General features: G+C 41.3%; 2 protein-coding genes across 11 annotated transcripts in view; one reads left to right on the plus strand and one right to left on the minus strand.

Annotated features, from left to right (window-relative positions):
• Window positions 1–15,321, minus strand: part of CTNNA3 (catenin alpha 3) — a 443,012-nt gene that overhangs the window by 225,596 nt on the left and 202,095 nt on the right. The window lies entirely within an intron of this gene.
• LRRTM3 (leucine rich repeat transmembrane neuronal 3) overlaps window positions 6,830–15,321 on the plus strand; it is a 78,587-nt gene continuing 70,095 nt past the window's right edge. The window contains exons 1-2 of one of the 3 annotated variants that reach the window (XM_051800310.1): window positions 6,830–7,411; window positions 7,746–9,277. In XM_051800310.1, coding sequence (XP_051656270.1) covers window positions 7,408–7,411; window positions 7,746–9,277 — 1,536 coding nt within the window. In that variant the 5' untranslated portion in view covers window positions 6,830–7,407. Of the gene's footprint in view, window positions 7,412–7,485; window positions 9,278–15,321 lie in introns of those variants that run through there. The other 2 variants (XM_051800311.1, XM_051800309.1) reach the window with 2 other exon arrangements.

Consider the following 15,321-nt stretch of genomic DNA (forward strand, 5'->3'; position numbering starts at 1 on the left):
TCTGCCTCAGTTCAAAGTTAATTAGTTAGTCACAATTTTATACAGAAAATTAATGGTGATATTCAGTAGATATTTAAATAGTTTTCAAAATGGTAATCTTATAACATCAAAAAGGTTCTACAAGAGAACAGATGTTGACAAACTTATTAACCAAAGATATGAGATAATTCTGCATTTTAAAAAAGAAGTCTCTGTTTCTGTATTTGATGACTATGCTGTCCTCACATGGAATTTTGCTATTAGGCCATTCTAGTTAAAAAAAAAAAAGGCATCAAAATAAATTATACCCATAACAAGAAAAAAAATAGAATAGATATGGAATAATTTGTGTTGGAAGGCCAAGAAGAAAAGATAGCTTAACTGATGGGAAAGATATATGCTTGAAAATAACTAGTGCCAGACAAAAAGTCAAGGAAGTTATCTATCATGTTGATGAACCTATACAATAATTAAATATCACTACTCTCTCATAAGTGGAGATACTGAGATGAAAGGAAGTTAGGGTAAAAACTGAAGTCTGGAAAGCAAGTTATAATGGGTTTTTATATGATGTGGACATCGTGGGTTTCCCATTATAAGAGTTCTTGTGAGTTGCCTTCCTCCAGCAGTCAAGGAGCCACTGCAGCCAACAGATATTCCAATGCTGACCTGACAGAATAATTAATTGTACAGCCTCAGCATATAATGAGATATCAAAGTAGCTTCATCTGGAGACCCACACAGTTAAATGCACACCAGGGCACGTGGCTGAAATTCCTAAGAACATGTGTGAACATGGATTATATATTTGTGCTCTATGCCAAGCAAATGAAAAATAGTAATTCCTTAAAGGTGTATACACAGGGTAGGAATTGAAAAGCAGAAGCTACAGGAAAAAGCATGAGGGCAGAGGGAAGAGCTGAGGAGGAAAGGCTGGCCCAGAGAGTTTTAACTACGCAGCAACATGTAACACTGAAAAGGTCTAGGGTTTGGAGGAAAATAAAGCTCTATCAAAACACCCATATTGCTGACACTGCCACCACCTCTTTAGTCTTTAATCTAACATTACTGTTCCTGTTCCTACCAATATGAGCAGGCACATTCAGAGCTCCCTCCTTTCCCTCTAGTCAGAACTGGACACTATCAGGATTATTTCTTTTCCCCAGGCTGCAGAGTCCAGGACCAGGCTGCAACTTTGCTTGGACTCAGTTCTGCAGTGCCTCTAGACTGATGTCCCAGCAACAGTAGAGTTCTTCATGAACAAAACTTTTCAATGAGATGTCCATGTTAATCTGGTTCCCCAGGAAATAAATTCATTACCTTTGCCACCTATCACGGTCTGCCACTGATGCACATGCAGAATTGTTACAGCAAGGCAGAAGTCCCCTAAGAGAACACATCATTCTTCATAGACAGGCCCACTTCATGGTGACACCTAAGGGTTTCTGAATACTCAGGCTACATAAACTCCCTAAGTGCTGACAATCAGACAATAGGCAGTCTTCCAGCAACGGCATCCTGGCCCGTAAAAGACTGGGAAGCATTTGAGAAATAAATACAATAAAGCTTGGGTTTATTCTAACCTAATATCTCTAGCATCTTCACAGAGACTACAGGCAGAATCACAAGCAGAGGCCACTGCCACTGCCTTGCATTTCACACCTACACATCTCCAGGGCACTTATGGGGGGTACAGTTCATACTCTGCAGGTTGAATGTAGCACTACATGTAAGATGTAATTCATTTCTTTTACTCCAGTGATGATCACTTACCTTCTGTTGCTTCCACTCGTATTCACCTTCCAGCAAGATGCCGGAGGATAAACCTGAATGGATCAACACTAAATCCACTGAAACAGAAGCACTGGTATCAGCTTCAGAGAGCAAGTAAAATGATAGCTTTGCATCTCATGTCACGTCTCTGGAGAATGAGACTGAAGCACATCTTGCCCTCACACAGCTTCAAAATCATAGGGCAAAAAGTCAATTGGGGAACAGCAGAGTGTCCAATGCCTCATTAAGGATATGGGACTTATGACAGGGTCTAGGAAGATCTATCCACTGGCTGCCATGAAGAAAGGTTTGTGTGCAGCGTTACCTCCCCCAGTAGAGGCCCATGTGACCTATGCACAATGCTCAGATTTAAACCAAACTGTCCAGCTGGAAAGGCTTTGTTGTCCAGCAGTGTGTGAGGGAAGCCACAGCCCACATGGCCCTGTGACAGCGGCACCAAGGAGATCCTGCGGGTACACCCCCTGCCAGACGTGTCCCTGGTGCCCTCTGCCAGCAACCCAACATTACAGAGGGCACTGACTCCTAGAAAGGGGGCACAGCTCCTGTTCTCCTTCAGCTTATCAGAGAATGTGCAGCACCAGGATCCTTTCACCCTCACCAAGGCCGGGAGAGGCCTTGCAAAGCTAATTGTTTCCAGCAGAAGAGTAAGGGGATATTTTCATTTATCCACCTCCCCCCTACCTCTTACCACCACGGTCCACTCAGACTGTACTGATCAGCTGCTGGGATAAGATCCTCTCTACTCCTAATGCTCTTTCCCTATTTCTTCAGAGCATTTTCTGTTGCCTCGATTTCCCTTGCCCACATGTTCCTCAAACCCGGCTTTCCCACACTTCCCTTTCCTTATGTCTGCCTTTGGCAAACCCTGCATCCTGAGTTTCTCTCTGTCTTCCCACGCTCTGATATTTACACTGGCAGTTATACACCCCAACTCTAATCTGATCCTCGTGGAACAGCAGGTTCATTTAATCACCGGCTCAAAATTGCAAACACATTTTATTAGACTTATCTCTCTTAACGGTTCAGCGATAGCACACCGCAGCACCATTTAGAACGAGCTGCTTCTGCTAACCCAGCTGACTCCTGGTTTCTTCACAGTCAAATAAAGTTAAGGGAAAGACACACATTGTCCCTCCATAAACCCAAAAAGTGAGGCACTTGCTAACTACAGTTCCCCAGAGGGACGTGTGATTCACACAAAAAGGCACTCCCAGCCCCCTCTGTCTGTGAGCAGGAAAATGCTGTGTTCTGTCCTGGTCTAAATTCCCAAGTCTATGCATTACAAACACAATCCAATGTGTTTAGAAAGGATCATACAGCTTTTCTGAATGGGCTTCTTATAGAAGCAACAAACATTTTTCAGATTATTTTCTTTTTTTAAAAATTTTGGTGGGTTATTTTGTAACAACATCATTAAACAAGAACTGGATTTTAAAGAGTAAGCATGGAATGTCCTAAGGAAGGCTAATGTGAACCATGTGACAGAACAGGGGAAGGCTTCTGATCGATTTGGAAACCACCAGCACCCGGTTCCTTACACTTTGGGAATTTTACATCCCTTCTCTGCCCCACTCACCCCCATTCTACGGAAGCTGATAGTTCTGTCGTCCCTCTTTTCAAATATACTTAGCAAACAGATATACCCGGCCATTACAGGTGCCTTCTCATAACACTGAAAAATGCAAGATTTGCTGTTTCCCCTTTTCTCTGCAAAATGTTTCAGTTCCAAACTAGCTCTGTAGAGGAACAGGCTTTCACACTCGATGTCACTTTTTGATTCACCATTTACTATTTTGGCTGTAATTCACATTAAGCTTTCCATAGGGAAGTTGCAGCTAGGTACAGAGAACTCAGCCAGAATGAATGGAAAAAGAAAATACACTCAAATTTAACTAGATAAGGAAAAACAAAACCAAACATGAAATTAAACTGAAGCAAATTACTGAAAAATCAGATAGCAGGGAAATCCATCCAGAACAATTTCCACACAGAAAACCTATTGAAAGTTTAGCACCAAGAGAAAAATCTGGACCCTGTGATAGTGCATAATTTCCAAATAAGTCTGAATTTTTCCATCATGATGATGAAGAAAACTGTGTTCATCACAGGCTCTGCCCAACACACCTCTTTTCATCTGGATGAAGGTTAAAGCATATCTAGCAATACATTTGCCAATGTATTTTCTGATGTATGCCATTTCTCCCCCCCAGAAAAACAAAGTGGAGTGATCACAGAGTCACAAAACTGAAAACTGCTCAAAAAGCACTCCAGGTTCTGTGGTATCTCAATCTGTGTCTAAGGCTGAACTTCCAAAACACAGACTGTGTTCAAGAGTATAAAAATAAAGGAAATCATTTGCTTAAGAGTTTCAGCTCTGCAGACTTGGCTAAAACACCGTTTTCATAGGCAGAAGAGAAAGGATAACATTGTTTCTGAACGCTAGTTTTCAATCAGCATCAAGTTATGGAGACTTCTGTCACTTGTTCCTTTTCCTTCCTGTCCCTGACTGGAGTTAAACTCATACCGAGTTTAACACTCCTGGATTTTGGGCACCCAGAAGATATGGTATTAGTTCTAATGGAAATAGCTTATCCATAAGAGAAGTTAACCAGCTGGGCTTCAGGTTCTTTTCTCCTGGTTACAGGAGTCAAAGGGTAATGCAACAGGGCTGCACTGATATACAAGGTGTAGTCGATAAAAGGGAAAGGTATCTTCTTATCTAAAATGCAGCTTTAACTTAATTCTCTATCTTTCATTGTTTATAATATGGCCAACCTGGTCTGAAATTTTATATGAAATGTTTCAGACCGGGAGCAGCTCTGTTTCCACAACTGGAAGAGAACCCATTCTGCTGTATGAAGATACAGAAATGTAATTTAAGAAAACTGTTTATCAGACACTGGCACTTTTCCTGCTTATGTAATTCAAAAAGGATCTCAGTAAAGAAAATTGAATTTGGCAATCCATTAACATAGATTTGATGGTCTCTCTCTGTTCATCTCTTGATGTCTCACCCCTTTCAGAAAAATGAAAATAACTCTTGGTAAAAGAGTGGCTGTTCCCTCTTATTAGTGCCGTATATTGGCAATTATTAAAACCCTGGGAAAGCTGCTGAGGCTCTGCTGACTCATGGTGGCCAAGAAGCTACTTGTTAACTCCACAACCAATATGGAGGAGGGAGAAAAGTAAAAAAAGGAACAGGCAAAGTTTGGGAAGAAGGCTGAGTGTGAGCTGGTATGCTAAGTAGCACCAATTCTTCAGGAGAAAGGATTTGGATGCTATCTGAAGCTTTAAATGCTGTGTTTGAACCAGGTGAAGATTCAAACCTAACTTCATGCCATCTAAGTTTATGAACCTAAAAGAACCATTTCAATAAAGTTTCCCTCTCACAGGCATCTACTATCAACAGAGGAAGAGCAGCAGTTCCAAGAGGCAAATTGACTTACCAAAGGTCTGAACTGTCTCCTTCCTGCTCCATCAAGCACAGAGAGACCCCCAGGCCGTGATGGAAAGCCTACACCAGCACAGCAGGGCTGGCACGTGACACTGCTGTCAGCAGAACAGCTCCTCAGACTCTCACAGTTCCCAGGGCAGCCTTCAGTTTGTCGCTGGCTCCTCGACCCTACGGATCAGACTGAAGAGCCAGGAACAAGCTGCAGCAGAGAATGGGAGATGGTGACACTGACAGAGATCAATGGAGGAATTAACCCTTTCCCACTCCACAAATCTCACCCAAAGGCAAGAGTTTTCACAGAACTCATCTTGATGCAGGATGTATTTCTGATGTGAAAGGTGCTCACAGCTGTTAGCTGGGAGTGACCGTGCTCCTAAATTAGACACTAGAGCTTGATGCCCTAGTGGGATTACTATAAACCTCAACTCATTCACAGACTAAGTACTAGGCAAAGCTGGCATTTCAATGCCTGGAAAAATTTGGGTTTCACCTCATTTTAAGTTATTCTATGCCCACAGCAGTGAATAATAAGAGAAAAGTCAAAGCATATTATTCCAAGGGGTAAGGATTCTGCCTCAGAAAGGAAAAATGGTTTTCAGCACCGTCTAGGTGCATTTGAGGACTGCACTCTGTACTCCTCTTTTAAGGAGCAGCACACTACTCTTCAGGTTCCAGGCCATTCTCACACAAAGAGCCATGATTTTCCACTTCCCCGCTATTATCTTTGATCACATATTTCTTGGTGAAGGAAGACTGCCAGCATGGTGCATTTACTGTACCATCATCTTACCTTTGCTCTGCCCAGATAAGAGGATGTGTTCTTTCCCTACAGCACGCAGGAAAGAAAGGAAGGCTGAGGAAAGACAAGGCAGCTCTTTAGGTGATATATGAGGACTGTCCAGCGTCCCACATCTAAAAAAACTCAGCAGAGTTTACCTCCACATAAAATCCCATCCCTGTCCCGAATTACAGTAAAATCTATTCACCTCATTAAGGTACCACACCAAGCTGCTTAGTTGTTATATTCTGAGGGTTAGGGAAGCCTGTGGTTGGAGTATTAGTGTTGTGGAACAAAGTGACAGCAAGTTGGGAAATAAATGAGCGCAGTACTCTCTTCTAACCTCCTGGCACCGTGCCGTTTAACAGAGAAGAAAAAGCAAAAAGGCAAAATGTCAGCTCCAAAACATTCTTCATGTTGTAAAATATAGTGTCCACGCTGAAACACTTGATAAGGGACACACTGAGGGGGCTGAAACTTCACTGAAAAATAGTGAGTGACTGTAAAAAGGTTACGTGAACACATATCTAAAGCAGTAAGAAAAAAAAAAATCCTTGGGACCAAAAATTGTATCCATGTCCTACAAATGTCATATCAGCCCTTCAGACCGAAGTCTCAGCAGCTCACTGCTGCCAAGTTCAAGGATGCAGAGCAGCTTTCCCAAACAGCCGGAGAGACTGAGAGGATTCGGGTATTCGACACACCTCGCTGCTTTACGCCGCAGCTGACCATTCCGCCGGTCTCAGGGACTCGGAGCAATCCCTGTTTTCCCGGGAGAGCTCGCTCATTTGCAAGGGAAAGGCAGGGTCTGCACATGCCCGCGGTGTTCCTGCCGCTGGGGGCAGCTTTACATAAGGCAGCGCCCGCCGCCAGCCCGGCGACAGTCGGACGGAGCTCTCGGCAGGAGAGAGCGGGACTGCGCCGAGCGGGATCCTGGCGGGAGCTCATCCCACCTCCTGCGCTTCCAGAGCAGCTGCCCAGCCGGATCGGGTGCTCAGGGAGGGAACCGCTGGGCTATGGAATACAGATGTGTGAATTCAGATAGCTAAACGGTGCTTGGAGAAGGAATCTAACATGCTTCCCTATAAAGCAACATTTTAAAAGCCAGGTGCCTAACTATAAAGATGCAAAAACGTAATATCCATGAAGATCCTATTACCTAGGAAGAATTTGACATTTTGCTGCGAATGCTGTGTTGGGATTGATTTATTCTTGGAGTGTTCTGCACGGCTGGCAAAGAATAATGTTTCAAAATCGGTCCATCTCCCAAGGGGTCCAATTTTTCTTCCTGGGTGTCAGCAAGCCCTGACTCACTCCAGTGCAGCTGACAGGGGCTGCCATGCTTGTGGCATACTAAGCAAAAAACAAAAGACCTAAGGACGACCTTTGAACAACACAAAGGATGGGTATGTTTTTCATATTATCTTTTTTTAATTTATAGTTCATAATTACTGCATAGCCTGTGCTTTAATTACTCCATAGACTTACCTTGATGTGATTTGTTATTATACTTAAATGGTTTAGGGATTACATCTTTTACCCAACTGCTTTTCAGTATTTATATCAAGGTATTCTTAAAAAAAAAAAAAAAAGCTGAGTAAAAAAAAAAACAAACTGTGAAAATTAGTTGAGTCTGGCTAGGGGTTTTTAAAAGATTGTTGAAGTAAAAGATTTTAGCATGATTGAAAGAAATGACTGATGTGTGGGGGGATAACTTTTCTAAGTTGTTTTTATTTCCAGGTTTCAATGTAATTAGGCTACTGAGCGGATCAGCTGTAGCTCTGGTAATAGCCCCTACTGTATTACTGACAATGCTTTCTTCTGCTGAACGAGGATGCCCTAAGGGCTGTAGGTGTGAAGGCAAAATGGTTTATTGTGAATCTCAGAAATTGCAGGAGATTCCCTCGAGTATATCTGCTGGTTGTTTAGGTTTGTCCCTTCGATATAACAGCCTCCAAAAACTAAAATACAATCAATTTAAAGGTCTTAATCAACTCACCTGGCTCTATTTAGACCATAACCACATCAGCAATATTGACGAAAATGCTTTCAGTGGAATACGCAGACTAAAAGAGTTGATCTTGAGTTCCAACAGAATCTCCTATTTTCTTAATAATACCTTCAGACCTGTGACAAATCTCCGGAATTTGGATCTGTCATACAATCAGCTGCAGTCTCTGGGATCTGAACAGTTCAGGGGCTTAAGGAAGCTGCTGAGTTTACATTTGCGGTCCAATTCCCTAAGAACCATCCCTGTTCGAATATTTCAAGATTGTAGGAACCTTGAACTGTTGGACCTGGGTTATAATCGCATCCGAAGTTTAGCAAGGAATGTCTTTGCAGGTATGATCAGACTGAAAGAGCTTCACCTGGAGCACAATCAATTTTCTAAGCTCAACCTGGCACTTTTTCCAAGGCTAGTCAGCCTTCAGAACCTTTACTTACAGTGGAATAAAATCAGTGTGATAGGACAAACTATGTCCTGGACCTGGAGCTCACTACAAAGACTTGATTTATCTGGCAATGAAATAGAAGCTTTCAGTGGACCTAGTGTTTTTCAGTGTGTGCCCAATTTACAGCGCCTCAACCTGGATTCAAACAAGCTCACATTTATTGGTCAAGAAATTTTGGATTCTTGGATATCCCTCAATGACATCAGCCTTGCCGGCAATATATGGGAATGCAGCAGAAACATTTGCTCCCTGGTAAACTGGCTTAAAAGTTTTAGAGGGCTGAGGGAAAACACCATTATTTGTGCCAGCCCCAAAGAGCTGCAAGGGGTGAATGTTATTGATGCAGTGAAAAACTACAGCATCTGTGGCAAAAGTACCACAGAAAGGTTTGAACTAGCCCGAGCTCTCCCAAAGCCAACGTTTAAACCAAAACTCACCAGGCCTAAACACGACAGCAAGCCCCCTCTACCCCCGACTATCGGAGCCACCGAATCGAGCTCCGAGCCCGAGCACGACACAGAACACATCTCCTTCCACAAAATCATAGCAGGCAGCGTGGCTCTTTTCCTGTCTGTGCTTGTGATCCTGCTGGTGATCTATGTGTCATGGAAGCGCTACCCTGCCAGTATGAAGCAGCTACAGCAGCGCTCGCTCATGCGAAGGCACAGGAAAAAGAAAAGACAGTCGCTGAAGCAAATGACTCCCAGCACGCAGGAATTTTATGTAGATTACAAACCCACCAACACTGAGACCAGCGAGATGCTGCTGAACGGAACGGGACCCTGCACGTATAACAAATCAGGCTCCAGGGAATGCGAGGTATGAACCATTGTGATAAAAGAGCTTTTAAAAGCTGGGAAATAGTGGTGCTTTATTGAACTCTAGGGACTATAAAGGGAACGTTTTTCTCACTTTTCTGGCACAGCTCTTCCATGTCTCTTTTTTGTACATTCATAATACTGGTCATTTTACTCTCATACATAATCAACTCATTGAAATTTAAATACCGCAATCAATGTGAAGCCTGAGCTCTGGTTTAATACAATACCTATTGTACAAACCTTCTACTGATTTCATTAAAGTCTCTCTTGTTTTTAAATAGAAAACTTCTTTCATAAGTAATCCACTGCACCTGCAGCAACTGTGCCTCTGTTTAGGGAGAAAAATGACAACAATGAAAAAAAAAATCAAACTCAGTGTGTGTGTCCCCCCCTTGCCTCCCCAATCCTCTCCCCCCCCCCAGTCCTTGCTCTAAAAGTCACTTTTTGAACCCAGAACAAACTAAAGACCCAGGTGCTGTAGCATCATATGAATTTTGAGGTGTCTGAGGAGAGAGATGGTGCAGGAACAGCTCTGAAAGAATGTCTAAGTGCTGCCCAACACAAGAGAGACTATAAAGCCATTGAGGAGTTAAAGCAGCCTTAGGACATGAGGTATCACTAAAAAGCAAAGCTGAGGGAAACCAAGGCTTAATAAAAGTTTAAAAATAAAGAGCTACAATGGGATTTATTGTACTGCATTATAATAGTGTTTCTATAGGGCTGATAACTAGTAATTGAAACCTATTTATGTGACTTCATATAAAAGGTGCCAGTGTTTATCCCTACATCCAGTTGCCTTTCAGAAAGTAGTCAAAAGGCATTCATTAGATGAGGAGCAGAAATTCCTTATTGATGCAATTAGAGGAACTCAAATGTGTGGCAGCAGAAGCAAGACCACTTCCTGCACACATTTGTTTCAGTGCTCATTAGAAATTCTCTTTTCAAGGCTGTCAAAGGCATTAATGTAGCTGAGGAAATCATTAAAATCCATCATTTTCTTCTATTTCTGTTTATTTGCTGGGCTAGGCTTGTTAAGGTCGTGTGATGTGTTTTGCACACTGACCCTCTAATAAGTAAATAAAGCTTCATTACTTAAAAAGCCAAACACTGTACATTTTAGACAGACTACAGCTGCAAAGAGCTTTCAGAGAAAATTGGTTACCCACTGATCTGAGTGCATCCAAAAATCCTTACATAAATCAGTGACAAATTATTCTTCTCTCTTAGCAAAACCATAATGACATTACAAGAATTCACAGATACTCAGTTTAAATGTCTAGCCATTCATCAGTAGTTCTGGGCAAAATACAGATTTGTAACCCAGCTATTCCCTGCCTTCCTTCTCCCAAAGTCATGTATGTTGTTGGTTGCAGAAGAATATAATATCCCCCATATTTGCAAATAAATCATACCTCTAATTTTGATTATCAGGAAGGGAAGCTATTAAATAATACAGCAGCACCTTTACAGAAGCAAGTCAGTAATTTAATTATGTCTATTTTGTAACTTGATTTGGCTTAGTAAACTGCACGTCTTCAGTGGGAGGGGATGTTTCTACAAAGCAGTTTCACTGCAGCAGATCAGAAAAAGCAAAACCTTAGCAGAATGTGCTCCTGAATTGTTACTGGAAAAAAACCAATCCCAGGCAATCACCTTGAAACCTGCTAGATACAATGACAACAAAGCTAGAAAGCACCTCTTAAAAGCAACTAATACACTCGGAGGGGTTTGGGTTGGGTTTTTTTTCATGTAATGGAACCATTCTCATTTCCAAGGACTGTAGTGAGGAAAGAGCCAAGGGTAGAAGCTTGAGCCTATAGTGAACCCTGCAACAGAGAACCTGTTTTCCTGAGTAGAGGAAGGATCCCACACCATTAATAATGCAAGTGCTCGAGAGGCTTCAGCAGCACAGCACAGTTGTACCTGAGTTGTACCTTGAAAGTTGCTATTAAAAAGTCAATACACATTTAATTATCTTGGCTATTATGGGATTCAGCTTTCTACCAGGAGGCCTCTGTTATCTCTGCACTGAAGGATTAGAGTTTGCTGTAAACTTCATGTTAAGAACCATCCCTGTACTTCCCCAGGCTTTAATCTCTGCAGTGGTGACTGGTATTAGGCACAGCCAAAGAAAGAAAGATTTGGTACAAAACATACATATGTTCATATATATATATACATACACACACACGTGTATGTGTATACATATATAAATCCATATAAAAATAAAATAAAATTTTGATATTTAGTTTTAGGAATGCTAACTGCAATCAGAAATTAATTTCATACTATTGCTTTAGAATTTTTGCTATTCAAAAATATTTAATACACCTTCTAAAACTTCTTAATGGACTGTGATTGTGGATGAGTTGTCCATAACTGAGCTGAACTTTATATGCTTCCTTTTATGTTTCTTTAATGCCTCGTTCTAACCATAACAATACTCAGAAAGAATCAATCCATAACCTCCTTCAGAAAGCAATGCCTGTAAAATTTTCACCAGCTCCCTTTGAAAAATATTTTATTATGGGCATGAAATATAAAACAAGGCCAGTATGCCATTAACCATGGAGGGGTCACAACAATAATTGTAAAAAACCAGCATGTCTATATTCATGCACAGACATGCTCAGATCAATTAATTCATACGAATTCCCAAACACGCCCCACGCACAGATGAACGTGTAATTGCTGCTATCATCACTGATAATGAAAACACTGTTTGATTACACAAAAAAGATGCCCAGTGTAACTCTCTGAACCTTCTTGCACGGCCTGGGACCTGTGAGCCAAGGTGTTAAATCCCCCTCCAGTGCCTATGGCTTAGAAAACACTTTAAACCCACATCACAGCATGTTAAAACACATTACAAAATCCATGCTTTCACCTGGGCAAAGACTACATGAACTAAGCTCAACTCAGCCTCACCACTGTCAAATGAAACGCTCTGGAAGTGGCTTGTTTTGGGTGGCACAGCCACCAGAGCCACAAATTCTAATAATCTTCTAGCAATGATTTGGTCTTAGCTGAGCAACTTTCAGTCCCTGTGAAAGGCTGCCCCTCTCCTGAATAAAAATGAAGTGTTGAAGCCTCCAAGGTTCCAGAGAAGAAATTTCTCCTTTGTTTCTCTCCAGTATCTAAAATTCTGACCCCACTTTGTGTAGAGTTTTGGATATTTTGGTGCCAGCCTGTGACAAAACTGTTAAAACCTTGCTGAGGTGATGCCAAGGAATCCTCAGAGGATTTGCAGGAGCTATGATGCCTCTTACAAATCTGTGAGCCTTCACACAAGCATTTTAGGCACTACCTTGAGGAAGGAGATGTGACTGAGTGCCTCTAGTGACCTAGCTCTCCCTTAATGGAGCTGATACTACCCACACATTCCAAGTTTAGGAGAGCAAAAATGGGGTTTCAAAGTGTTTGGAGTTTGTTTTGTTGGTGGTTTTTAGGATTTTTAGTCATCTGCTATTCCTTTTCCTGAGTCATATATGGAGTTCTGGGGCTATCACTGGAACACCAGAGCTTTACAAGCCACAGACAAAGTGCAGCACTCTTCCATGCCCATTGGCATTTGCACTGGTTTTGCAGCCTACATTTATTTAAACAATGTTGAGAGAAATGTTGGTGGAATCACCAGACTGTTTCATTTTATTGCAGCACCCCCAAAAAATTTTAAGGCAAGTCAGGACTTTCTCTGTGAGACACTGTAGAAACACCTTCCAACAATCTCTTACCATTAAATTGTTTACAAGGAATGTTGAAAAGACAGACAGACCATGGCAAATGGACAGATTTGAGGGAATTTGCTTGATCACAAACCAGTTGAGTACTGGGAGCATAATCCAGTCTCCTCACACCAAGACATCATCCTAGCCAGTGGATTACTCAGCCTCTCAACGACTTAGCTCTTGGAATATTCAAACGCTATTTCAGAATAATAAACCACACAAAATGCACCTCTTCGGAAAAAGAAAATAACTGATGTTCTAAGCAAATTCGAGGAGACTGGTAATGTTCATTCACTGTGTTGAGATTACCTCCAGCAATTGCAGAGTAAGAGAATAACAATGAGAACAAGTGGCTTGAGTATAATGACTGCAAACTCCTCTGCTGGCTGGTTTCCCTGACTCACTATCTGCACTCACACAGCCATCACAGCTGAAGCTTTGGCAGTGCCCTCTGTTTTTTTACTATCACGAAATGGTGAACCTTGATATAAAATCCAATTGCAAAATGAACATGAATGTACAATATTCCTGCAAACACAATTAGAAATGTTCAGTTTGCTGCAAGCAAATGGTCTTTGCTGTCAGCCACTCAACGCTAGATAAATATTCTCCTGGATGAATTTCTGTGGAACAATAGTGACATCCAGTGGGAGCGAGTTTAATCACAGGTATCTCTAGTATATATCAATTCACACAGAGATGTGTTTTCCTTCTCACTTCGTGTCTTTCTTTATCACATGGCAGAAGCATCAAACTCTTTCAGCATACTAAGTACTCAACTGTATCTGTGTATTGAATTCATAACCTGAATGTAAGGAATATATGGAAAAAATAAGAATAGATAAATGCCAGCAAGAAACAGTTTATCCAGTGTGTAAATCACTACTGCCAGTAAAAGGCAAATAGTATATAAGTAAGCAAGGACAGGAGCTCTAACAAGTTTGTGACCACTGATTTGGAACTTACTACTTATAAAACATCGCCAAGTGACTTTAATAGACTATAAAATAAACTCATGCTACAAACAACTCATTTGACTTCATAACAGTAGAGGTTGAAAAAAATATTTTTTTTGTTTATTTTTAAAATAATGAGAGAAAGATATTATTAGACATCAAAAGGAAGGGCACTCACCATCTGGGAACAAATCAAAGTAACAGCTTCCTCTCAAAAACACACAATGTACAAAGAGACAAGAAGCAAATGATGAAAGATCAAATTTACAAACAACAATAGTGTCACACAATGGGAAACTCAGAGATGGCATGAACGTGCACCATATCTGTTTGGGCTCACAGCAACCTCTGCATGTTCTGCAGCAGCTACTTTATGCCTCAGTAACTCTGTGCCAGTGTTACTGGTATGATTTTAAACCACAGTGAATGAGATAAGCCAATGAAGTCAGGATTATAGCTGATAACAGTCAGATTTCATTTCCCTCAGGAAGATGCACAAGAACTCATTTTGCTCCCCACTGAATGAAGTACAGTTGTATTTCTAATTTTTAATGTTCTCAGGTGCATGGGGAGGTCACCTGTCAGTCCATGATCCCATCCCTTATTTTTCATGCCTAGCAAGCCTTTTGAGAATGGGTGTCATTGCAGTGGTACTGAATGGGATTTTGATGTGATTCTCAGGGTTATAGTCAAACTATGTCCTGGTATTCCTGCCAATGGAACACAGTAGGGCACAAAAAGAGCAAAAAGTGACTGAGCTCAACAGCTATGAATAGATCACCAAGGAGGTCATAAAGTAATAAAAGGGAGTTTATCCAGGACACTCTGGGAAGACTAGTGGGAGTTGATGGCCAATGGTTTACCTACCAGGGAATTTCCAAATCTCATTTAGAATGAGCAAAACCACCATAAAAGCAAGAATGAAAAAAAATTTGGAAGTAGGCAGCATCTTTTTTATCTAACCAGTCCATCATAGAAATCACATTTCCCTACAATTCTTGTCTTGCTCCCACTGTTAGGCTATCATGACCACAGCACTAGCATTCTAGTGTAAGAATAAGCACTGTTTACTGAGAAGGGACCAAAGGGCAGGTAATCCCTATTTATTAACTTCTTTATAAAGTGCTTAATGAAACCTACTGATGTTATTACAGGAAATATGACATGCTCATGTGAAAAATCACATTCTTCATCACCAAAATCAACCAAACCCTTTAACCAAACAAAGCATTTCATTCTTTACTTACAGTTTGTTACTGTTGCCCACAAATTCTTTCATTTGCCAAGAAGCAACTGAACGACTGGAGGTGTAATCTTGAAGGGGAGTTCTCCAAAAAGCCCTCACGTGTGTCACTTTA

This window comes from Manacus candei, unplaced genomic scaffold, assembly GCF_025592945.1.
Source record: "Manacus candei isolate 608988 ecotype Guabito, Panama unplaced genomic scaffold, ASM2559294v1 h1tg000050l, whole genome shotgun sequence".
Lineage (NCBI taxonomy): Eukaryota > Metazoa > Chordata > Aves > Passeriformes > Pipridae > Manacus > Manacus candei.